We start from the raw sequence: 27,318 nt of genomic DNA on the forward strand, positions 1-27,318 counted from the left end.
AACCTCTGGTGTGCTTTCTTTGTGGTCGCACCAACATGTTGAGCCATGGGCAGATCCTCTGTGCATGTATAGAATATGTCAGGGACCAGCAATCTCCCCCTTTGTTTGCCTGACTTTGATCTCAGCCAGTCAATCATCTGTCTGGTTCTGCTTTCACAGATGCTGCTTAGCTGCCTGGGCTCTTCCAGCGTTTCTGCTGTTGCATCAGGTTCCAGTGTCCGATTCCGCAGTTGTATTGATTTTTCCACTAACCTTGGTTAAATTCTGTCAATGTCAACCCCGACGACATCTCCGGGCTGATGAACAGGGGAGTCCCAACAATCCGTCAATCAACCCCACGCTATCCTATCTGCTCCCAGATCGCTCCACACCAATCGGCTGGTAGTTGTGGGGCGGGGCGATGTTACCGGTTGCCCCGCCTCAGAATCCGATCTCCGCCAGATAATTGGAGCATCGGCTGTCAAACACGGGCATTCCAGCGAATGAACGGGCTCATCTGTTCGGATCAGCTCGCTAGCTCGTTCGTTCTGGCCAATCGAAGCCTGGGGGGGGGGAGGGAGTGGCAAGATGGCGGTGGTGTTCAGTGGGAGGCTCGGTGGTCGGCAGCTGCAGTAAGTTGGCGGAAGGCGGCGCTTCCCGGAGCTAAGGGGGCTAGATCCCCGTGATGGAGGACGGGGTCAGGGCATGACAGGGCTGTTCGCGATGTGGGGACAAACCCGGCCCACAGTAACCCTAATCCTCCACTCTGCGTCTTTAACGCTTTCTTCAACTTCCAACCCCCCTTCCGCTCCTTCAGCCCAATCTCACCCCACCGTTCTGACCTCTGCTTCACTGTCACCGTCTGGTGTCTAGTTGAGAAAGTTTTCCTTCATATACACAAGCTCTGTAACCTACACACACACTTATTTTGTATAAATACTTATTTAAAATTAATATAATTCCATCGTAAAAAGTGAGTTACAAATTTGATACAAGTCACTGTTCATCTATATATTTTTCAATGGGAGTTTGCAGTGTTTATTTTGCAATTATATCAATTCTACCCTTCCCCATTCTTGGAATTGAATTAGGAAATCAGTCATGATCTTGATGAATAACAGAATATGCTTCAGTGCCAATTTTACTACCTTTCCTTACTTTCCTTCACACGGAGTACACAATTAAAGCAAATGAGTCCTTGACACGTGGATGTGCGGGAAATCAAGGCTTACGGCGGAATTTGTCTATGTACAAAGGATTAGTTTACTTGGGTGTGAATTAGTTTGGGAAAAGCATTGTGGGCCAAAGGGCTAGTTCCTGTACTTGTTATTATACTTGTAGAAAATTACGCCTTTCAAACTTGTGCTTGCTGACTTACATTGCTTTCCATTTACGTTGCATCTAATTTTAAATTCTCATTGTTTTTGAATCCATAGCTTGCTCCTTCCGAGTAAACATCCTTACACCCTTTTTATTACAAAAGTTTATTCATCAACATTGCACAATAATCAATAATTTAGTTACATATTAAAATACAGTTATTAGTATCTGCAACACATTTATGCCCCAAGGGGTTCCTTACAACGTTTTTTATATCCCTATAATCCTAGGCTCTTGAACATCCAGGAATTTGGTCAGTCCATCTGTGGCTTTTATTCCACTGGAAGAGCTTAAGAAGCTCTTAACGCAGAAATATGCAGTTAATGGAGGAATATGGGTGTTATGTTAGTAAAAGAGGTTAGATTGACATTTAATTATTAGTTTGGTAAATTGCTGTGGGTGGAAGGATCTGTTCTTGTGCTGTACTTTCTTATGTTTTATGATACTTTAAAACAATTTTTTTTTATTGAGATTCAGTGTGAAGTAGGCCCTTCCAGCCATTGGAGCAGACAATCCCCTGATTTAAGGCTAGCCTAATCCATGGGACAATTTACAATGACCAGTCAACCTACCAACTGGAGGAAACTCACCCACGTAGTCATGGGGAGAACGTACAAACTCCTTACTGGCAGCAGCAGGAATTGAACCTGGATCACCTGCACTATAAAGTGTTCTGACCACTACACTACCGTGCCTCCCCATGAACACCAAACTCCGACACCCTGAGCTGTATTATCACTTTTGGACCCACCGTGCCTCATTTGGCCTGATGGCAGAGACTTCTAATTATCCCAGTCCCATATTATTCATCTAGAACAATGTAAATATTGTTTCCAGCTCAATATTGATTTATTATTCATGAACTGGATTTGAAATGGGTCAAGTAGCCTTTTTGCCTTTTTTTTCTTGGTTCCCACAGTATAAGAAAATAAAACATTTGGTTGTCTTACTCCAGTCTGATGGGCTTCATTGAGGACTGCTAACCATTATCTAACTGCTGGAATTAATGTTGTAACCTTATCTACAGGATCTTCAGGAACACAAGGTTGTCTCTGCTGCACAGCCCCTTCAGAGTAGTTGACAGAGGATTATATTTGTGAGTAAATGATTGAAATTGTACACATTATTGAAAAAATAGACTGTAGCTTGTTCTGGCTGGTTTTACAAGGTTATAACAAGTCTGTTAATGCTTCTAGAACAGCTGGTAAAAATCCTGTGTTTATTTTTCTCAAAGACTGTTGCAAACCAGAAAGAGTGCATTTTTGAAAGAAACTTCCACGCACTCCCATTCCCCAAATCCTTCCCCTTAGCCTTGGTAAATTTTCCTTCAAATTGTTATCTCTGTCAATATATTCAGTGCTCCACCCATCCTTGAGATTGCTGCCATATTTCTTATGCTATTGAATATCCAATCCAAGTTTTCTCCCAATATTTTTTGTCCTTCACTTTCCTTGTTTTATAGTTTTGTGTGACCTTGCCCACTTTCCAGTTAGCAGGCAGTCTAATCAGATTTATTATCTGTGTTTTGTGATTGTAGGACAGTGCCAGGATATAAAATTACTGTAAATTTCAAAAACAAATAATAGTGTAAGTAAAAGGAATAAGGAGGTCGTGTTCAAGGACTATTTAAAAATCTGAATTCAGAGGCGAAGAAGCTGCCTGAATTCTTGATGAGTTGGGCCTTCAGGCTCCTGCACCTCCTGCCTGATGCTTGTGATGAAAGAGGGTATGACCCTGATAGAGGATCCTTAGTGATGGATGTCAGTTCTTGAAGTTGTCCTTGATGGTGAAGTTTCTCTGGTGATGAACCATCTCTTTCTACAACCCTCTGCAGCCTCTTGCAATCCTGACCATCAGAGAGCATCCATTATCAATCAGAATGCGCTCCACCATACAGCTATAGAAATTTGTAAGAGTCATAAGTCATTGCAGCAAAGTTGGATTTATAGTCATACTTAACCCTGTCTTTGCTGGATAAAACTCCTTGATTTATCGAGCTATTCCTTGTAGTGCAGCAGCATAGTGGTTATGTTGCTGGACTCATACCCAGAAGCCTGGCTGGCTGGTTCATAAACATGTCAAATTCCACATGGTATTTGGAGGATTTAAATTCAAGTAGTTTAAATAATTCTGAAATAAAATTTAGTATTGATAAAATACATAGTTAACCAGGGAAGGAAATCTGCTGTAGTACCCAGTGGGTCATAGATGTCACTCCAGACCTACTTATATGATTAACACTGAAATGGCTCAGCAAGTCAAATGGTTCTGGGAGCAATTAGGGAAATTGGTAGACCTATCAGTGACACCCTAGTTCCCATAACTAAATGCAGAAAAGAACTCTTCTGATTATGCCAGCATTTGACATTGATTTTTATTTCTCACCTTGATAAGAAGGTAAAGTTAGCAATGGGGGCACCTTGGCCCAGCTGGCCATTCAAGCTGCTCCTCATTTAATATGATCATGGCTGGTTTAATCTTGACTTCCACTTCATTTGGCTGTCTGTTTGCCATAAGCTGTGATTTCCCCTAGATGAAAATGTTGCTTATTTACGCTTAAATATATTTAAAGATCCAGAGGCATGCAGGAGTTATTGCTGCTCTGCCACAGATCCAACAACCCAGGTTCGATTCTGACCTCGTGCACTGCCTTTGCACAGTTTGCACATTCTCCTTATATCCATGTGCGTTTTCCCTTCGGTGTTCCAGTATACCCCTGCCTCTCAAAGATGTGCTGATTGCTATAAATTACCTCTAGTGTAGGGAATTGATGTTTGAGGGAAAAAGAATAGGTTATAGGGAAATGTGAGTGAATGAGACCAGTGGAAGTACTTGGGCTGTGTGGCTTCTTTCTATGTGATGGAAAAATGAAGAAAAATATAAAACAAATGAGCATTCTCAGTTTTCAAAGTAGAACATTCCAAACTCCATCTCCTTATTCTGAAATGATGTTCAGATTTATTTGTGAAGGACAACATCTCTGCCCTATACAGCTCTTTTTAAAATCTCAAATGTTTCGGACATGAGTAATTATGCTGTTCATATTTTTTCCATTCAGACAATATGATTTGGTGTCATTGCAGTCTCTTGTTTCTTTGAGAAAGCCCATACTTTGCAGTATTCTTTAAAATGTTTCAGCAGTAAAACTCTCCACTTTGCCAAATGGCACACATCATTAGCACAGAATTAGCTGAGTAAAGGGAAAATTCCTCCTTCTTTGTGCTGGCGTTTGTTATGAATGAGTGGTATTGTAACAGAATATGTGAATTCATGAATTGGCAAGCAAGGTAGATGAAAGTATCTCACCGAAGTCCCTCCCTGAATTTCAGAAGGTCACCATCATCATTGTTTCTTTAGCAATTATCTTCTTTTATGAGGCCAAGTTGCTGGCTCAATGCCCGACCCAGCAGAGATGGAAAGTGTGCAAGGAGCCAGCTGGTTTGAACATGGGACAACTTGCTTCAACATCCAGCGTGGATGCCACCTCACCACCAGCTGGCTTATCACCGACTTGAATTATGTGAAATCTGTTGTTTGTGGGAGTAGTACATCAAGTTATTGTTTTTCACAAAAATAAGTAGTGCAAAAGAAAAGGAGTAACAAAATAGTGTTCATTGGTTCATGGATCATTTCAAAATGTGATGGCAAAGGGGAATCTGAATCAGGTTTAATATCACTGGTATCTGTCGTGAAATCTTGTTGGTACGCGGCAGCAGTATATTGCAATACATAGTAATAAAAACAGTGGTTTACAGTAAGAAATATATATAATATAGTTAAATAGTGCAAAAAAAAACAGTGAGGTAGTGTTTGTGGGATCAGTGTCCATTCAGAAATCTGATGGCAAAGGGGAAGAAGCTGTTCCTGAATCATTTCTGAAGCTGTTTATGAATTGGGTCTTCAGGCTCCTGTGCCTCCGCATAGAAACGTTGAAATAACTTTCCCTTGAAATTCTAAATGAAATTAGATACACCAACATTGTATGCACTTGAATATATTGGTAACAGTGAGATGGATGCCTGATACATGCCTCACCAAGAATGCAAGTTTCAGAAACCCAAGGAATCCTGTGGTGTATGGAACAAGTTAGCATTTATACAGCAGCAGCCAAATTTGTTCTGCAACATTTGTTTTATAGATTCTCCTGGATTCTGTCTTTTCTCCCTTGAAACACTGACAATTTGTCAAGCAAATTCAAAACACTTTGGCTGCTGGAAATTCAAAATGAAAACAGAGAATACTGGAAGCACTCAGAAAGCCAGGCAGTATCTGCAGACAGTGAGAAACAGTTAACAGGCCAGGTTGGGGGTCTTTACTGAAACTGAAATAGCTTTGGTGGAGGGGGGAGGGAAATGCTAAAGGAAAGAACAAGCCTTAACTGCAATTGTATTGCAAAGCAAACATAGGCTGTTGGGGGAGTGGTAGCATACATACTGTAGTTTGACATTTTTCTTTTGATTCCCTCTCCTCCTGTTCAGACTACACTGTCTATGTGGTTCTGTTAGCCCTCATGTTTTGGCCATGCACCCTTTTCGTACTGTGTGTGTACTTTGCCCTGTGCCCCAGTAGACTGTTTGGTTTGAGGGTATATTTAGAACATAATCAGCTCCTTCTCTTGTTTGGCACCCACGTTTCTACTTTTTGCAGCTCCTTTGTATAACGATCAGGAAATAAGAACCTACAAGTGTGAAGAAGCCAGCATAGCCCTGCTCTGCCACTGTTGAAGCCCAGAAGAGGCAAATACAAGAAACTAGAGCCCTTTGTAGGTGTGTGGGGGACTTCAAACTCGCCAGCGTTTGGATGGTATTGGTATTGGTTTATTATTGTCACATATGCCATGATACAGTGAAAAGCTTTTCTTGAATACTGTTCACTCAGATCAAATCATTGCACAGTTCACTGAGCTAGAAAAAAGTAAAGTAGTAACAATGTAGAATAAATTGTGGAAGTTACCGGAAAAGTGCAGTGCAGGTACACGATAAAGTGCAGGATCATAACAAGGTAAATTGTGAGGCCAAGAGTCTGCCATCAGTGGAACAAAATGTGTCCTTGGGCCTCGTGGTATGTGCTTTCAAGCTTTTGCATTCTCTGCCCAATGGGAGAAGGAAGAAGAGACATATTCGGGGTGGGTGCTGTCTGATTGTGCTACTCACTTTACTGAGGCAGCAAGAAGTGTAGACAGAGCCCATAGAGGGGACACACACAGAATGCTGGAGTAACTCAGCAGGTCAGGCAGTACCTGTGAAAATGAACAAACAGTTGATGTTTTGGGCTGAGGCCCTTCACCTTGATGAAGAGGTTCGGCTCAAAACGTCTACTGCTTATTCCATTCCATAGTCGCTGCATGACTTGCTAAGTTTTTCTGGCATTTTGTGTGTGATACTCTGGATCTTCAGCATTCACAGAACCTCTTGTGCCCATAGAGGAGAGGCTGATTCCTGTGATATGTCCACATTTTCTTACCATCACAAGCAGAGTAATTGCCATACCAAACCATGATCCATCCAAGCAGAATGCTTTCTATGGTGCATCAAGAAAAGTTGTGAGAAGTCAATGGGGACATGATGAATTTCTTTAGCCTCTTGAGGAAATAGAAGTGTTGGTGAGCTTTCTGGACATGACATCTACATGGTTGGACCAGGACAGGCAATTGGTGATGCAAGAGCATATCCTTAATGTTATGTGGGTCCATCACTTAATTCATTTTAAAATGAGTGTTATGGGGACCCAAACCCCCCCCATTTCAGTAACCTTCCGCTCATTTCCCCCTCCTATAGCACTTCCACACCCCTTTGCCCCATGTCTTGTTAACAGTCAAAGCCAATCGCTGTAGCCACATGATAAACTACTGGAGGACACTTGTTGATGCTGTTGCGGTAAGTGACGGACAGACAGACATCCCGAGGGAAAGTGAGTACTACTAGCGGTACCAAGCATGTAGGACTCGTTCAGGCTAGAGATGTTGCAACTGTTTTAATTAGAGCTAAGTTTTTTTTCAGAGGAGATCAAATAGATGAGCTCAGAAATCATAATGCAATCCCTTAGGTCAGGGGCTCCGAACCTTTTTAATGCCATGGACCAATACCATTAAGCAAGGGGATCCATGGACCCCAGGTTGGGAACTCCTGCCTTAGGGTCAATGTGAAGGCTCTCATTCCAGTAGGATTAAGAACTAGAAGGCATTGTTTTAATAGGATTCCCAAATCGGATTCTCTTGATCAATCTTGTCATGACCCTGGCACCTGATTGCCTACCTGCACTGCGTGCTGTCACTATATACAGCATTTTTTCCTCCTTATTACCTCAGTGTACTTGTGTTTGAAATCATCTGCATGGATACCACTTTTAAAAAATAATTTTTCACTGCATCTCAGTATGTGTGACAATAATAAACCAGTTTACCATTCTGCTGGTGTGATCTTGAACATGCCTTCTGAAAGTATAATGGGAGCAGGTGGAAACTTCCATGTAGAGAGTATGTTTAAGGCTGTGGCGACAAAGACATGGGGTATGGGCTTATTGGGTGGAGCTTTCAAAGATGTATTACAAGCAGAGTGCTTGGAAAGTCTTTCTGTGCAATGCTGTACGAATGAATTGCAGAAATAAAAATGGAACCAGATTTCAATGATGCTGGGTATCATGATTAGATGCTTAGTTTTATGTAGGGTTAATACCATTTTGTGGTTGGGACTATTGGTGGGGGAATGAGATTGAAGTAAAATGACAGTTTATTGTTCATTAATTTAGTGAAGCTGTTTGAAATCTATAAGGTGATTTTGATTCCCCATTCCACATTCTGTCTCCTGAAGGTGTTGACTCCTGCTGGAATACAACTTTGCTGCCACCAACTGGCAGGAAGTCTCAAATACATCTCCTAGAGGTTACCCTGCATGTTGAAACTAGACAGTGAGTTTTGGATCTTCATCTAACTATAGACACAACTGTAGCTGAGGTCAGTTTTGCTTTTCCAGCCATAGATGAAAGTAGATTTTGATTTTGTATGGAATGACTCCACATGCTCTGAGAGGAAAAAGAAAGTCAGCTCACGTTTGTCTTAAATGATCGACACTTTATTTTGAAATAGTGATCTCTGGTTCTGTAGAACATGGAACAGTACAGCACAGGAACAGGCCCTTCAGCCCACAATATTGTACTGAACCAATTAAGCATTTCTTCCGTCTGCACATGGTACATATCCCTCAATTCTTTGGATATTCATATGCCAATCAAAGAACCTTTTAAATACCTTTGTTGCATCTCCCTCACCACCATCCTTGGTAGCACATTTTAGGCACCTATCACTCTCTATAATAAAAGTCTTGCCCCCAATATGTCCCTTGAATTTGCCCCTTCTCACCTTAAGTGCATGTATTCTAGTATTAGACGTCACAACCAGGTGAACAAATCCAGCTGTGAGAGGCTATCTGTGCCTCTCTTAGTTTTATAAACTTCTAACAGGACTCTCCTCAGCCTCTGCTCCCCAAATGGAAAAAAAATCAAGATTGCCTAACCTCTCCTTACAGTACATGCCCTCTAATCCAGGCAGCATTCTGGTAAACCTCTTCTGCACCCTCATCAAAACCTCCACATCCTTCCTATATTGGGATAGACCAGAATTTAATGCAATTCTCCAGATATGGATTAAGCAGTGCTTTATAAAGCTGCAGTATAACTTTCTGACCCTTGAACTGAAAAGGAAATATTTTCTCTATATTCTCCTGATCAAGGCTCCGAGGATTTTAGGTGTTTCATTCAAGTTCTCTCTCACTCAGTTAAACCAGAAATAGGCCCTTTGGACATCCATATCAATACTAATCATCAAACACCATCCATACCAGACCCATTTACCAGCACTACCAGAGCAATTTGGGTCCTCATCTAGATAATTCTTACATATTATGAGAGATGGTCTTCATCATGTAAATAGGCATTGTGTTCCAGATTCCAACCACTGGGTAAAATATTTTGTCTTCCTTATCCTCTCTTTGCCATAGTTTTCTGCCCTCTCTATTTTCTTGCTGTCTACTCTGTCTATGCCCCTTGAATATATACAACAAGTCTAATTTGTCCAATCTTTCCTTATAAGAGAACACCCCCCCCCCCCCAATTCCAGGCATTACTAATAAACCTTGTCTGGTCTGCTTCCAATGTATTAACATCTTTTTTAAGTAAGACTAGTAGTGTACACAGCATTCCAGATGTGCTCTTACCAGTGCCCTGTATAACGGAAGCATTACCTTCCTAATTTTGTATCCCGTTTCCTTGGCAATAAACAATCACATTCCATTAGCTTTCTGAAAGTACTTGCCACAGTGGCATTTTTGTCAGCATTATAAATCATGTACTAGGACAGACAAGTCCCTCTGAACCTCACACATTTAGATAAAATGTCTCATTTTAATTCTTCCTGGCAAAGTCAATGATTTCACATGTTCCCACACACTGCATTGCAAATCTCTGCCCACTCATTTACCCTCCCTACTTTCCCTCACAGATTCCTTGTGTCTGCTTCACAACTTTCCAACCTGTGCTTGTGCCATCAACACAGGCAGAGTGTTGAACCTGAACTTGTGTGGCTAAACCTCACCGATGATCCATCAGGGAGACTTTGAGACACTCGTGTATAGTTACAAAGTGTTCATTAGGTTGAAAGGAAGGACGATATGCCTTTCACCACTGCAAACTCTGTACAGCTAATGAAGCACCTTTGAGGTGGGATCATTATTCTAATGGGGCCCCATTTTGTGCACAGTTGCTCCTACAACCAACAAAGTAATTACACAATCCCCCTTAAAAATATGGAGTAAGTGATGAGTATTTACCACATTTCCCTGCTCCTGTTTGAAGGTGTGCTTTGAATTATTTTACATCATCTTGAGAGAGCAAGAAGGTTTTCTATTGATGTGAAAGACAGCACCTCATAGAATTTTAAGCATTGAAAACCAGCCATTCTGCCTCATAATCTCCTATACTTCAGCGACTGAAATGCTAATCTAGGCAGTTCTTAAATGCTGTCAGTGACTCTATATCACTCTCGTAGGTAGTGTTTTCCAGGTACTCTCAACACTCTAGGCAAAGTAGCTCTGGTATTGCAGCTCTCCCTCTTCTAACCCATGTGAGGGTGTGCTACGCACTGAGGCAAACCGGATGGGGAGTCAATCAGTCTTGAAATGAAGTGGTTATGCCTGTGAGAACGCTGAGCTCTAAACTTTAGAGCTGATCAGCATTTAAAGGGTTAAATCCATGGGTGCACTTTATTTAAAAAAAGATGTGATTCAGCTATCAATTTTCCTTGTACTGTACACTGTGAAGTCATATACATCTGTACTTAATTTATAGAAGAAGTTAATGAGAAACTTCAAACAATTTAAATGTCAATTACAAAGAAAGCATGGTTTGAAAATTCCAGTAATCTGTCCATATTGGGATTCAAACCATGTTCCCAGGTGTATATAATTCATGGCAGATGACATTCCAAAGACCCAATTACAGAGGTTCTGCTAATCTTCAACACAGGATTGAGTGCAGGAGCACACTGAGCATCTGTCACGCCATGTTGTGACTGCATTGAGACATGAGCTCGAAAATATTACTGTACATAAACTTTATGTCACATTAGTAATGAAGTTGAGCTTCAAAGTTATTAGTACTTTGGACAGACTAGAAATGTGAACTTTACTGTGCTGCTGTAGTTTTGCAGCAGTAAAGAAAAATGAGCCTCTGGATTATAAAAGAAAGTGTAATACTTTTGTTCTTTGATTTTGTATTACAATATTTATATTTTATGTAGCTTTTTAAGGTGCTTAGCCTTTGAATTGCCTTTGAAATTGAGTTGTGTGATATTAGCATGATGCATCTTCAGCCAGGCTATGCATTGTGAAAGCTACATTTCCTTTTTCTGCTGAGCATGAGTGTCTTTCCTACTTTCTAGTGTGGGCTGCAGTGTATCAGGGACACCAACAAGCCAAAGATTAAGTAATATCCCGAAAGAAAAAAAGATTGACTGCAAGTATGAAGTCGACAAGTGATGAAAGTAGCCCTGAGGTTGCCAATTAAATAGGCAAGGCCTGGAACTGATAAGTTAATGGGCAGTTTCCCCTTTTTTTGGCCAGCAGAAGCTTTAAAGTACAGGTTATAAAAATCAGAAGTGTAACCTATTTCCTACAACATATCCAATTAAGCTGAACCACTTAGACTTTGCAGACTTTGTCTTTCTTCTTTCTTAGTTTGGGTTAACTGATAGAGTGCTGAATTCCGAGAATCATCATCAAGATAGTTCAGTTTGTGAAGTATAGACCTGCTTGCTTTATTCATTTCAAATTTAGGGAAAATACATTTCAAGCTGCTTTTACGTAGATCAACATGTAATTATTCTGAAGCCAATTAAAATTCGATTTTATCACAACAGCTGCCCATTTTAGGTAAATGATGCACTTTGGAAAAAAAGTTGGTTGCTACATTTATGAGTTTTAATTTTTGCTGAGCTGGGGAATATATTGACTTCCTTGTGTGTGCACCACAAGTGATTACAAATTAAGGCACAAGTCCTGTTGAAAGTAACAGATTTGTGTAAATAATATAATGTAGTATTTGAGTTGTTAGGCTTCCTGCATTGTTGAATTATTCCTTGGAAGTGAACTTAAGATCCACACTCCAGGGCACAAAAACAATGTCTTTATTCGAAGAAGAGCAATGGCATTCTTTCCAATATCTAGGTTCAAATCTACCCTTCATCACTAGAACTGATTATGAAGTCAGTATCTTCTTGCTCTTTGTGGGATCCTGTTGTGCAGGAATTGGCAACTGTGTCTGATGATGATAATAGTGACAACCCTTTAAAACTGCTTTGGCTGTAAAGTACTTTGCAGAGTCCAGAATAAGGTGCTATGTAAATGTAACTTTGTTTTCATCTTTGCCACCTAGGATTTCATACCTTTAGGTCTGTGGCCTTAAACTGATCATGTATAATGTATCAGGATCATTTTGCTGAAAAGTTTAAATTCGAAGGGCCTGTATTGTGCTGTAGGTTTTCTATGTTTCTATTAAACTGAAATTGTCAATAAAACATTCAATTATATTAATTTCACTTATTGAATATTGACAAATTAAAATCCAATATATCTTTTATTATTGCTCAATTTGTGGAGTATACTTTGATTTTGCTATTGATGGTTTTTTAATGCTACTCTTTACATTGGTTTCCATATGCAGTATTCTTATGTTTAGATTCTTGTATTTTACAGAAACCCTAATCTTAAAATGGATATTACTGATTTTCCCATAGATATCATTTCTATGGCCCAGAGATCTAATAATTCAGCTCTTGAAAGTCCAAGTGATTTTTTTCATGAAGGATCCCACCCACCCTGCTCAAGGACTGTTTATCCCACTCCCATTAAGGAGGAGGCTGCGTAGCATCCACACCAGGACCACCAGACTCAAAAGGCTGCCTTCTCCAAGCAGTAAGGCTGATCAACATCTCCAGCCGTTAACTAACCCCACGAAAACGCTACCACCACTACTTTATCACTTCTTGTCAGGGTCGCCTTGTGTACAGACACTCCTGTACCTAGCATCACTTTATGCACATACAACTAATCAATCTATTTATATAAGTATCTTATGTAATTATATCTGTTTTTTTTTATTAGTGTGCTCTTTATCTTACTGTTTTTTTTTGTGTTGCATCATATCGGGAGTAATAATAATTTTGTTCTCCTTTATGTTAACTGGAAATGGCATTAAACAATCTTGAATCATGAATCTCTGTTTGTGCTTTCTTTCTTTAATACCTTATTCAGTTTGAATTATATCAGCCTGTATATTTGGAATGACAGATCTTCGGTTAAAAAGTACCCCATTGACAAGGGTGCGAGAACTGTGAAATAATTGTTAATGCTGTCAAACGAAGCTGGTTTTATGATAAATGGCTTTCAACATCCACACCATAAAACTGGCCCCTGCCCCTTGGCTTATTGGTTGGTAAATTTTATTGGGTGTTAGTTGTGCCTCAGTGGATCACACTCTCACTGCTGAGTCAGAAAATTGTGGGGTTCAAATCCCGTTCCAAAGGTTAGTTCACAAAAACCTAAGCCGTAGTGTGAAGGGACGTCTTCAGAGTGAAATGTTAAACCAAGGCTTCTGCTGTCAGATGGATGAAAGCGATGCCATGCAAGTTTTTTAAACAAAACTTCCCAATTGAACTAGTTAATATTTATCCCTCTTCTAACTCCATTAAAATTGGGTTATCTTGATGCCATTACAATATTCTTTGCAGGAGCTGCTATGTAAATTAACCGCCAAGTTCCGCACACTACAACAGCGACTACATTTCAGAAAGTTCTTTATGATTGTAAACGCAAGAGATCTGTAAACAGATGCTGGAAATCTCGAGCAACACACAAATGCCGGAACTCTTAGGGAGCATCTGTAGAGGAGAATTAACAGTTGATGTTTCTGGCCCAACACTTCATCAGAACTGGAAAGGAAGGGGGATAGAAGCCAGAATAAGAAGGTGGGTGGGAGGGGATGGAGTACAAGCTGGGAGGTGATAGGTGGTTGAAGTAAAAGGCAAAAGAAGGAATCTAATAGGAAAGGAAAGTTGAACCGTGGGAGAAGGGAAACCAGAGGGAGGTGAGAAGGAATGTGAGGGTAATCAGTATGGGGAATAGAAAAAAAGAGATGAGGAGAGAGAGGAGAAATGACCTCTCCCAGCTTCTCAATTTATTTCCCTCTCCATCTACTCTTGTTCTTAAACATACTGTATTGATATAGTATTCTGAATTAGTAGAATGTTTCAAGGTACTTCTTGGAACTGTTACCTAAGAAATGATGATGAACCGTAGTGTAACAGATTTGACAAACCTAGGAATGAAAATAAAGTTTCTTAAAAGAAGAAAGACTGAGAGGTTTATATTAAAATTCCAGGGCATAGTGTCTAGGCAGCTGCCAATGGTGGAATGATTCTAGTGTTGAGAGGGATAGGGATAGATGAGGCAGTGTGGGTGGGAGGGCTGATTTCCAAGTCAGTGAACATGGAGTTAATGAGGATAACGTCTACAGGCTATGATGCTGCTGCAACTAAGTTTTTCATTGTTATTCTGTACATGTACTTTTACACATGACAATAAATCTGACTTTGACATTAAAGGGTGCTGTGAGTAAGGATGCAGGCAACGTCCCATCATTAAAGATCCACACCATCCAGTTCATGCCATGTTCTCTCAGCTACCGTCGAGCAGCAGGTACAGAAGCCTGAAGTCTCACGAACAGCTTCAGCCATTCAGTTCTTGCAACAATGTGCACAACCATAATCAGTAAAGCATGACTATGACCTTTGCACTAAAATGGACTTTGTTTTTTCTATTTTTGTATTTTCTATTCTGTTCTTTCTTGTAAACATTGTGTTTTGTTTATATTTTACTTGCGAATGTTGCTTTTATGATGTACTGTGCCTGTGATGCTGCTGCAGGTAAGGTTTTTCATTGCACCTGTGCATACCTGCACTTGCACATATGACAATAAACTCTGTGTGAGCTCAGGTGCAGAGTGAAAGGCCACTTACAGGTGTAGTTATTGTTGCATCTAGAAGTAACAGGTTGAGGGTTTCAGCAGGAAATGAACTGGAGGAGGAGTGGAAAGAAGTGGATTTAAATGGATGTGGAAATCCTTGTAATACAGTATCAAAACCTGCAGGACTAGTTCAGTGCAGCCTAGATGAGTCAAAGGGCCTGTTTCTGTGCTATTGTACAGGTCTGTAGTACACTTGGATGAAGTGTAACTACAGAACAAAGATCTATGTTATTGATTAAAATATATATTTTTAACTCTTATATTTTAGCTTGTTTCCAGAGTAGTATCTACCATGACCATGGGGACATAGATTTTATTTCAAATTTGAAAAGAATTCTTGGCAGATTTAGTGGAATAGTATTGGAAATGAGAATAATTAAGATGAGAGTTGCTTGAAATCTCAATAAATATTGTTATCAGACCCAGGAGGAAAGAGTTCTTATGTTACCAAGTTATGGCGTCAAGTTAGGAAAAGAGGAAGTACAATGAGATCTAGGTATCTTTGTTCATCAAGTCACTGAAAATAAGCATGCAGGTACAGCAGGCAGTGAAGAAAGCTAATGGCATGCTGGCCTTTATAACAAGGGGAGTTGAGAATAGGAGCAAAGAGGTCCTTCTGCAATGTACAGGGCCCTGGTGAGACCACACCTGTAATATTGTGTTCAGTTTTGGTCTCCAAATTTGAGGAAGGACATTCTTACTATTGAGGGAGTGCAGTGTAGGTTCATGAAGTTGATTCCCAGGATGGCGTGACTGTCATACGTTGAAAGATTGGAGTGACTGGGCTTGTATACACTGGAACTTAGAAGGATGAGAGGGAATCTGATTGAAACATATAGGATTATTAAGGGATTGGACATGCTAGAGGCAGGAAACATGTTCCTGATGTTGCGGGAGTCCAGAACCAGAGGCCACAGTTTAAGAATAAGGGGTAGGCCATTTAGAACAGAGTTCAGGAAAAACTTTTTCACCCAGAGAGTTATGGATCTATGGAATGCTCTGCCTCAGCAGACAGTGGAGGCCAATTCTCTGGATGTTTTCAAGAAAGAGTTAGATAGAGCTCTTAAAGATAGCAGAGTCAAGGGATATGGGGAGATGGCAGGAACGGGGTACTGATTGTGGATGATCAGCCATGATCACGTTGAATGGCCGTGCTGGCTTGAAGGGCCAAATGGCCTACTCCTGCACTTTGTCTATTGTTATGGTATTGATATTAGTATATTTTGAATTTGTACATCATTTTTATGGTTGATAGGAGGATAGTCATAGGTTGCAGAATGATATTGGTCAGCTGGTAAATTGGGCAGAGTGAAGGCCAGTGGAATTTAATCCTGTTAGGTGTGAGAAATACAATTTCAGAAATCTAATAAAGCTAGGATGTGCACATTGAATGGGTGGACCCTAGAGTTATTGAGGAACAGAAAGACCTCAGTATATGGGTCCATTGATCCCTAAGAATGACAGCACAGATAGACTGGGTGGTGATGAAGGCATATTGAATGTGGGCCTTCATTAGCAGGAGCAAAAAGTATAAGAGCATTGAAGTCTTGATACTAAGTTCTAAAAGTTTGGTAAGGTCTCAGAGTAGTGTGTATAGTTCTGGTCACCATGCCACAAGGGCAGGTGACCCCCCCCCCAACCCCCCCATTAGTGAAAACCCCAGGTCGGCAAGCCCCAAAATTGGAGGTCTGTGTCAGCAGGAGGCACAAGGGATGGTGATCCCCAGGGTTGGAGGTCCTCAAGAAACCGGAGTTCATACCCTGGAGTTTAAATTCCCATGATAAGCAAGTGCTGGGATCAGTGAGTCTGGAAATCGAATCCCAAAGGTCAAAGCCCCTGAGTTGGTGTGTCCAGAAGTCAGAGGCCCGATATCTGTGAGTCTAGGCCATGAATGACCCCTCAGGTCTGTGTGTCTGGACTGTGGATGAACTCTCAGGTTGTTGAGTCCTAGTTGGAAGCCCATGTTCAAAGTCCATGATCAATGATTTCTGAGGTCATCACTGAAGGTCAAAGACTGAAGCTGGTGAGACTGGAAGTTGAGGCTCGAGGGTCAAGTCCCTCCATCGGTGTGTCTGGTTTTTGAGGGCTGATGTCTGCGAGTCTGCTCCAGAAACTGGAGATTAGAGGTACAGAGGCAGTCTGCCCTGGGGTTCGAGGCCTGCTGTGGGTGAGAGGGAGCAAAGGAGCTTGTTTTGCTGCTGTTGTGTTCTTGTTTGTGTTGTTCCACTGGACTTTGTAGGCATGTTATGTTGCCCCAGTGATTCTTATGTTTGTGGTGACTCTTGCAGGCTATTCCCAACATATCCATAGATTGTGTTGGTTGTTAACTCAAATGACACATTTCACTACGTTTTGATGTTTGTTCAGTGAATAAATGAACCATAAGGGCATAGCTGTTCTGGAGGGAGTGCAAAGGTGACTTACCAGGATTGCCTGTATTGACCAATTTTGGTTATGAAGAGGGACTGGATAGACTTGTTTGTTTTTCTTGGAGCAGCAGAGACTGAGGAGTTGTGAGAGACATGTACAGAATAATGTGGGGCAACTAGTGGATAATAAACCATTCCCCATTCAGGTGCAACGATAGCGGAGCAGTTGGCACGATGCTTTCACAGCTCAGAGCGTTCCAGAGTTCAGAGTGCACTTCCAGTGCCATCTGTAAGGAGCTTGTACGTTCTCCCACTGAACCGTGTGAGTTTCCTCCCACAGTCCCAAGATGTTCCAGTTAGTAGGTTAATTGGTCATTGTGACTTGTCCTGTGATTTGGGCTAGTGTTGCTGGGTGGTGCAGTTCGTTGGGCTGGAGGGGCTTGCTCTGTGCTGTATCGCTAAATAAATAAAAGCAATCTAGTTATCTAAAACCGTAAGGAGTAAGAAGGTTGGAGAAGATCAGAGGAATTTTTTTCAATGACAGGGTGTTGTGATTTGGAGCACAGACCTGGGAGGGTGACGCAGGGAGGGACTCACAACATTTACAAAATGTCTGGGAAAAGCACTTCAGTCTCCAATGCACAGGAAGCTACGGACCAAGTGTAAGTATATGGACCGAAGGATCTGTTCCTGTACTGTAATTTTCTATAACTTTGTGACTTTGAGTTAGCATCTTCTGTAATGTTATAATGGAAAACATAAACAAATTTATACCAGCAACATCCCACAAACAGTGTAGAAAATATGTATTTGTACATATGGAGCAAGAATGTGGTTAAGGATACTGGATGTGTTAAGAAAACCTCTCCATCACACTCAGAATGTCCCAGAGAACTTTACAGGCAATGACTACTCACACAGTAACCCCACTGGTGATGCCACAGAACGTAGAACAGTACAGCTCAGGAACAGGCCCTTCAGCCGACAATGTTGTGTCAAACTAACCCTTTCTGCCTACACATCCTTCAATTTACCTCACATTCATTTACCTATCTAAACATCCTCTTAAAAGTACCTAATGTATCTGCCTCTATCACTCCAAAGGCAGTGCATTCCAAACTCCCTCAAACAGTGTTGCTGTAATGACTGGGTAATCCCATTTAAGAAATCTTGATTGAGGGAAAAAAATTACTGGATATGGGCAATGGGGAGAATCTTTCAGCTGAGCTTCCAAGTATTGTCATAGGTATTTCTATGTGAGAACAAATTAGGCCTTGTTTTAATATCTCTTTTGAAAACCGTGGTCTTTCAGTACTTATCTGGAATTACTATTCCCAAGTCTCTGGGATGTGCCTTGAATGGAGAACCCTGAGGTTCAGGTGACTATGTTACCATTCGACTCACAGTTGACAGTAATTCCCTGCTCCAGTTCAAGCATTTCTTATGGACCTTTCAAATTCATTTATACAGACAAAGGGAATTAATTTGATGACTCAAGGGGTAGTTAGGACATCTGAAAGTGTGCTGAAACTTCGCTCCGGACTTCCCTGCTGTGGCCCTGGCCTAGTCTTGATCCTCAGCCTGCATTGTGATAACTGAGTTTTTCTTAGACTCCTTAAAAATTATTTCAGGATATAAATGGAACAGGTGGATAATAAGCAAGGACATATGTTGAGTTTAAAGTATAGATTTTATTAAAACATAAGAAAGGAGGATGGATTTTAAAAATGCGATGTGTTAAGTCTTCGAGGAGGGATGATACCTCTCTAGATTTATTCCAGCCTCCGAGGCTCCATACTAGCATCTGCAAATCATTAATTATAAAGCATGAAACCAGTCCTTCGGCACAACTTATACCATACAGACCAAGGTGCATTTCTTGAGCTAGTCCTGTTTGGCTATATATATCTAATTCTTTCCTATCCATGTATCTGTCCCAAATATCTTTTAAATATAATTGTAACTGACTCTGTCTTTAGCACGAGAAAATCTGCAGAGGCTGGAGATCCAAAGCAACACACTCAAAATGTTGGAGGAACTCAACAGGCCAAACAGCATCTTTAGAAAAGAGTAAACAGTCAACGTTTCGGGCAGATCTTCTTCAGGATTTGGCCTGAAATGTCCGACGGCCTTCTCTTTTCCATAGATGCTGCCTGGTCTGCTGAGTTCCTCCAGAATTTTGTGCTTCTATTTTATTCATATTTCTATTATTTGGCATGCTTGACAAGTTTTATTCCTATCAGCACACTGCTATTTGTGTACTAATTTTATTTCAAGGTGAATGTGAATTTTCACTGCTTTGAGCTACACTTTATATATGAACTAAATTTTACAAATATACTTTAAATCAAGTTACAACCCTTTACAAGTTCTGGTGAAATAAGTCTGGTAGGTATAGCTATTTGTAATACAGGTGAATAAATTGAATCTCACTATAATTTCATCAAAATGAACATAATTTCTACAAACCTAGGTACATAAAGTCATCTATTTAAAGCATCTCCTGTTATCTTGTTAAGTGTTTTTCCTCAGTAATATGGTTGAGCCAATTATTAACCAACCTCCTCAGCAATCATTTCTTCCTAAATACTTAAAGTTATTAAAGCTGCTCATTAGAGGTGTCAGTTCCTTTGTTTACGTGTAAACTAGATTGAATGAAGCAACTGTGAAGCCAAGTTCAAGGCAGTGCTTTGTCACAGTGAAAGTCTAATTCTTACTACTCAATTTATTTGAGAGTATTTTATTGCCTTTCCCCTGCTTGCCCATCCCTTATCCACAAAATTGGACTTGACCATTGATTTAATTGTTTCGTTGCAATTATAAATTGACTGATTTTGCATAAAGAAGCTGCAGTAATCTTATAGTAAAGATTTCCCTGCTGAGTGACTGCATAATATCTATCATTTTATCAACCACCATATTTTAAAAGCACTCTGTGAACCCGGTTTTTTTTCTGCACTTTGAGTTGATGCTAAATGCCCAACAGTTTTAGCATAAGTCTGCAATCTTCGTGAGTCTTTCTTGATTGCTTGACATGTCTGGATAGATAGTATTGACCTAGGAAGTGATGTCAAATGTATGAGGAGTCCCAAGTACCAAAATGTACTATTGGCCGCACTAACTGGACTGCCTAATCAATATATTCCATCGGGTGCTTCGTGCATTTTGTGACACAAAGAACCTGAAAGCATCAAAGAACTACCATAAACATAAGACCCACAAAATGGTGGATGATCTTAGCAAATCAGGCAGAATCTTCGGAAAAGAATAAAGGACTTTCTGGGCCGAGATGTCCTGATGAAGGGTCTTGGTCCGAAATGTCAACTCTTTATTCCTTTCCATAGATGCTGCCTGACCTGCTAAGCATTCAGCATTTTGTGTGTTTGTTTGTTTAAAAATACTGAGTGGAAGAGGCCCTTCTGCACCGCTCAGCAACCCACCTGTTAACCCCACCCTAATCACAGGACATTTACAATGACTAATTAACCTACTAACTAGTACATCTTTGGACTGTAAGAGGAAACTGGAGCACCCGAAGGGAAAACCCACGTCCTTATGGGAAGAACGTACAAATAGTGCAGGAATTGAACTCCAAACTCACGACGGCATGAGCTGTATTAATGTTGTGCCACTCACTGCTCTGGATTTCCTGCATCTACAGAATCTTTTGTGCTAATAAACATAAGACTACAAGCCCTAGGAGTAGAATTAAGCCATTCAGCCCATCGAGTCAATTCCAGCATTCCATCATGGCTGATCTGTTTTCCCTTTCAACCTCCTTTTCCTGCCTTCTCCCCATAACCTTTGATGTCCTTACTAGTCAAATACCTATCAACCTCCACTTTAAATATGACTCGGCCTCTGCAGCTGTATGTGGCAATGAATTCCACAAATTCACCATGCTCTGGCTAAAGAACTTACTCCTCATCTGTTCTAATGGACGTCCTACTATTCTGCTGTGCCCTCTGGTCCTGGAATCTCCCACTATTGGAAACATTCTCTGTACATCCACTCTACCTAGTCCTTTCAATATTTGGTAGATATATCTCACAGAAACTTCCAAATCCATTATAGGAAAAGGTAAATCAATACGAGTGTCCTGTCCACGGTCAACCCCTCCAACAGTGGTCAACTACACTCAGCTTGATGTAATTAGGTGTACAATGCTAGGCACTAGGCATAGCCTAACACTGGACTCCCCACATCAGAATTTCTATTCAGTGTGTAACTGGGAGGCAGTTGATGGGACTGTGGGGAGAATGTAATCAGATTAGTGCAGATGGGTGTTTGCTGCTTGCGACGGATGTGGTGGGCCAAATGCCTTTTTTCCCTTCCATATGACTCTTCCTAAAAATGATCAGCCTTGTGCCCATCTCGCTAGACTTTAGCCCCTGAATAGACTAAGCTTTTCCAGCTCTCAGATCACAACTTGCATATCATTACAAAGAAAGTGTGGACGGAGACGAATTTCTGCAGCAGCTAGATTTGAGGAAGATGCTTCACAGTTCTTTCCAGCCAATGGAGTGAAGAGCTTGGATGAGGTGAATAGAAGACTCTATGTTTTGTGGTCAGTGTTATTCCCTTAGAGTCGTTACACGGCCACTGATCGCAAAGTTCTGATTAGTGAGGAAGCAGCTGAGGAGAATGGTGGTAGTGATCTCTATTGCAGACAGTAGGGAAACCCCTCTGTAGTTATGACAAGAGGGATTTTCTTTTTTCCCTATCTGTAAGATGGTGAGGAAGGCATGTATTCATCTACACACAGTGTGTGCACTGGGCCTGGTTATTCTGGGAGATGTCAGATTGTGAATCTGAATCAGGAAAGGAAAGTAAATGATCCAATATCTAACACATCAAATTGGAGGTGGGGAGAGAAGTGAGGAAAGATTCATCTACTGAAGATTCGTTTGGAGTCAACACTTCATTGACATTACTGCATAAGTGATACAAGTTCTGATTCATAGTATGGGAACAAATGGAATTCGGTCTAAAAGCCCAAACCAATTGGGAATGTGTGAGGCTAACATTCTAGACCAATAGGTAGAGGGGAATAGGGAGAGAAGGCAAAGACTGGAGTTCCAAGAGGGAAGTTCACAGACCACACCTGGCCATCTGAGGTTAACAAAGATGGTTTTCTGTGCATCTCAGTTTGGGAACAACAGCACAAGGTAAGTTATATTTGTTAATGCTCCCCACCTTTCTTCCAGCGTGTGATTGGTCTGCATCCATTTACAAACGTACATTAATGTTCTTGAAGTGAGAGTAGCTCATTGTTACACTACTCACTGAAACCTATCACTTGAGTCAGATTCATTTTCCTAAGAGTGTCTATAAACCACCTGCTCTCCACTGGTCTCATTGTCCCTTCATTCAGTATTCTTCGAATTCATTGAATATTATTTAAAGGGATTTGCTGCAGAAATTGAGGCTGACACCATGAGCAGTGCTGAAGAAACTACAGCAGTTATGTTGTGCAACGCTGTGTTAAATTGAATCCACATTTGCTTTTTTGAATGAACATAAAATTGAATGCTAACTTTGCAAACTGACCTAACAACTTCTCTGCGTGAAACATATTGAGTATTGATATAACCAATTAATTGAAAACAGGTTTTCATTAAACAAAGAATGCTCATTGTGCTATCAAGTTTGTTGTGATGACTCACCCTGAATAAGCGTACATACTACACTGATATGAAGTAGCTTTTGATAATACATTCCTTGCTTTTCTGTCTTTGACGTCTTTAAGAAGAAACAGAAACAAACACTTTGCTCTTATTAGTAAGATTTTAGTGTTTGATAAGATTAGACTGAAACTTTTGTAGCTATATTTCAGTCCATGTTCTTCCCATGTTTTGGAGTTGCTTAAACTTCATGACTGAATAAGTAAAATATTATTATTTTTCATTATTTTGGGACAGTTAACTGTATACAAACTTTAAAAAGGATCTGAACAGACTGGTGGTAATTTTTAACTAAAATTTTGCGCACATCAGATGATCTGTTTTCTGAGGCAGCCCCTTGGGTTGGAGGATTACTTGCTTTCACTCCAGTTTTGTGGGTTCTGATGAGGCCAGCTGGGAACTGCAGACATTCTAACAATCTGAGAACTCTCTCTCTCTAATATCATCGTTGGTACTCCAACGCCTTAAGTAGTTAAAGAAAGCAGCTCATCGCCATCTTCTCAGGGGCACCCAGGGAGGGGCAATGAAGTGCTGGCTCAGCCGGCAAGGTCCAAAACCCCTGAATGAAGATAATCCTATCCCAAATGTGCCTTCTCCACTTTGAGCAGTGTTCCCAGGAGTTAAACAGCACAGAAACAAGCCCTCAGGCCCACCATGCCCATGTTGGTTATCAAATACCCTTCCATACTAATCTCATTTGCATCACTTACTCCTCAGGCTCCTATGTCACGGCATTTCAGGCTGTGAGCACGTCCTTGAGTCTCCATAGATAGCAACCCTCAGTCACTGGGCATCAGCCTGTAGTTTGGTGGCATCCAATAGTCTCGCGAGACCATGGATCTGCACCTGGAATGGTTCCCAGGGTGCAGGCCTGGGCAAGGTTGTATGGAAGTCCGGCAGTTGCCCAAACAGCAAGTCTCCTCTCTCCACGGCACCAATGTTGTCCAAGGGCCGATACAGCTTGGTACCAGTGTCGTCGCAGCAGTTGCCAGAACGAGTTTGAAGGCAACATCGGACTGCCTTAGGGACTCCAGCTCTGGATTTGTCCTCGGTTTACTCCCGAAGCCTTTCCCATTAGTGGGTATGACTGCAAGGCAGCGGAGGTCTGAAATCAGAGTTTTCCCTCTCTCAGATGGACTGCCTTCCCAGGCTGACGAGCCCCACCTACCCGAAAGCCTGTAGTTTAGTATTCAATAATCTGGAGTGGGACTTCAACCTTCTGACTCAAAGTGAAGAATGCGAGCCTGAGCAGTGATTAACACTGAACATTTTGACAAATTGGCAGTATTAATGAAATTAAGTACATGAAGGTGTCAACTAGTGCATTTAGTTGTAAGTCAGTGGCCTTCATTATTGTTGTATACTTTATAAGGCAGTAGTCAGGCCGCACTTAGAGTATTGTCAAACGTTTTAGGCCACCATATCTCCGAAAGGATGTGTTGTCATTGGAGAGAGTCCAGAGGAGGTTCACGAGGATGATCCAGGAATGAAGGGGTTAACATATGAGGAGCGTTTGGCAGCTTTGGGTCTGTACTCACTGGAATTTAGAAGAACGCGTGGGGATCTCATTGAAACCTACCAAATGTTGAAAGGACTAGGTAGGATGGAAGTGGAGAAGATGTTTCCTATGGTGGGGGTATCCAGAACTACAGGGCATAGCCTCAAAATTGAGGGGCAAACTTTTAAAACAGAGGTAAGGAGGAATTTATTTTAGTAAGAGCGTAGTGAATGCACGGAATGCTCTGCCACAGACTGTCGGGGCGGGGGAGGGGGGGCGGGTGGCCAAGTCCGTGGTGGAAGTTGAGTGTTTCCCGATCAGTCAGGGCATCAAAGGATATGGTGAGAAGGCAGGTGTATGGAGTTGAGTGGGATCTGGGATCATCCATGTTGGAATGGCAGAATAGACTCAATGGGCTGAATAGCCTATTACTGCTCCTATGTCTTATGGTCTTATTTGTTCATGGACATATAGGAACTAATTCAACATCGTACTTTTCTTTTTAAAGTGACAAGGGTTATTGAGGAGGCTGATGATATTCCTTTACAGCCATTGGGTGGGTGGTTTAATCCCAGATCAATGGAAAGTGCAAGATTGTAAGAGGCACACAAAATGCCGGCGGAACACAGCAGGCCAGGCAGCATCCATAGTAGAAGCACTGTCGACATTTCGGGCCGAGACCCTTCGTCAGGACGCTTACTACACTCTTACTAAAATAAATTCCTCCTTACCTCTGTTTTAAATGTTTGCCCCTCAATTTTGAGGCTATGCCCTGTAGTTTTGGGTACCCCCACCATAGGAAACATCTTCTCTACTTCCATCCTACCTAGTCTTTTCAACATTCGGTAGGTTTCAATGAGATCCCCACACGCTCTTCTAAACTCCAGTGGGTACAGACCCAAAGCTGCCAAATGCTTGTCATATGTTAACCCCTTCATTCCTGGATCATCCTCGTGAACCTCCTCTGGACTCTCTCCAATGACAACACATCCTTTCTGAGATATGGGGGCCCAAAACAGTCCTGACAAAGGGTCTCAGCCCGAAACGTCGACAGTGCTTCTCCTATGGATGCTGCCTGGCCTGCTGTGTTCTGCAGGCATTTTGTGTGTGTTGTTTGGATTTCCAGCATCTGCAGATTTCCTCGAGATTGTAAGAGAACCTCAGTTGTTTTACAATATGGTTTATACAGCGCTCTTTGGAGCAGCACAGTTGTCTTAGTCTGTTACTAAAATGTTCCTCTGTTAACCAAGGTGGCATGCAGAGAGTGAGATACACTGTCCAGAATTGCCAGGATTTTTTGTAGAGTCCTTTGTTCTGCCACAGCTTCCAGTGTGTCCAGTTTGATTCCCTATAAAAGAGCCAGCCACGCTGATAAGTTTATTGAGCCTGTTGGCATCGCCAGTGTTGATGCCATTGCCCCAGCACACCACCACACAGAAGCTTGTACTGGCAACAGCAGACTGGCTGAACACCTGAAGGAGAGGCCTGTATAGTCCAAAGAACCTCAGTCTCCTCAGGAAATAGAGGCGACTCTGGCCGTTCTTGTCTACAGCCTCTGTGTTGGTGCTCCACTCAGATCTGTCATCCACCCACACCCCCAGGTATTTGTAGGTCATGCAGACAGCACAATTGTAATGTATCATTCTATAACACTTTTTAACAAGGTATTCTGCAATTCAGCTTCACTTCAGTTTTTTCAACAGTGCATTTTCCATCCCGGCCTGTAGAATGAGAGCTGGTGACGGTGTGTGACTGGAACATTTGCTATTTCTGTCTTCACACAGTCTTCTAGCACTTCCTGTTTTTATTTCAGATTTCCAACATTTGCAATTTTAAAAAAATTTATTACTGTAAAATGAGCTATACCTTCAGAATCATTCAACAGCAAAATATAATGTTGACTGACAGACTTGCATAGAAAGTGACGGGTCTGCATGTCTTTGGGTCCGAGGAGGTGTTTAGATTGTACTTGCAATATCACCGAAGCCTGAGGAAAATTCACCAGTGAAACAGGACACAGTGAAGACTTGTTTTAACCCAGCAATGTCAGTGTCCATTTGTTACAGGCTGTCCTGCATTATAATCAAGTTCTGTTTCCATAGATGTCCATGAATTGATTTTATCCATAAGTTGGAAAATACAGAAAAGCCACTTGATCTGGAACCATACCTTCACAGTCCTGCAATGAATGGCACAGAAATCTCATATGGCTAATAAGAAAGAACAGTTACTAAATGTGGAGAGAGAGGAGAGAAACTACTTCCTCCCTTTGTAGGAGTGGGCAAATGTATGTATATATGGCAGACTTCTGAATTTATTATTTTGGGAACTTGTTCCCGTGCAGGAGTGTTTCTGTGTAGAATGCACAGGATCAAAAGAGTCTGCAGAAAGTTGTAGATTCAGCCAACTCTATCATGGGCACAACACCTGCCACCACTAAGGACATCTTAAAGCTGCTGTGTCTCCAGAAGGTGGCATCTATCATAAAGCACCCTCACTCTCTAGGATATGCCAACTTCTCCTTACTACCATCAGCGAGGGGGGTACAGAAGCTAGAAGACTCATACTCAGCATTTTAGGGACAGTTTCTTCCTCTCTGCTGTCAGCTTTCTGAACGGTCCATGAATACCACCTTGCTATTTATCCTTTGCACTTTTTTTGTTGTAACTTGTAGTAATGTTTTATGTCTTGCACTTTACTGTTGCCACGAAACAACAAATTACACAACATGCGTCAGCGATAGCAAACCTGATTCTGATTCCGATTCTGAAGTTGGGAATTTGTAAGGTGGAAAAAGCCTCTATATGTTTGTTATCCTCAAATCTTGTGCTTTCAG

General features: G+C 41.3%; 1 protein-coding gene across 2 annotated transcripts in view; it reads left to right on the forward strand.

The window, feature by feature from the left end:
* Positions 1-535: 535 nt before the first annotated feature.
* clybl (citrate lyase beta like) overlaps positions 536-27,318 on the forward strand; it is a 150,937-nt gene continuing 124,154 nt past the window's right edge. The window contains exons 1-2 of one of the 2 annotated variants that reach the window (XM_059970498.1): positions 536-611; positions 2,387-2,455. In XM_059970498.1, coding sequence (XP_059826481.1) covers positions 568-611; positions 2,387-2,455 — 113 coding nt within the window. In that variant the 5' untranslated portion in view covers positions 536-567. The remainder of the gene's footprint in view (positions 612-2,386; positions 2,456-27,318) is intronic. The other variant, XM_059970499.1, reaches the window with a different exon arrangement.

The sequence above is a fragment of the Hypanus sabinus genome, chromosome 5 (assembly GCF_030144855.1).
Source record: "Hypanus sabinus isolate sHypSab1 chromosome 5, sHypSab1.hap1, whole genome shotgun sequence".
Lineage (NCBI taxonomy): Eukaryota > Metazoa > Chordata > Chondrichthyes > Myliobatiformes > Dasyatidae > Hypanus > Hypanus sabinus.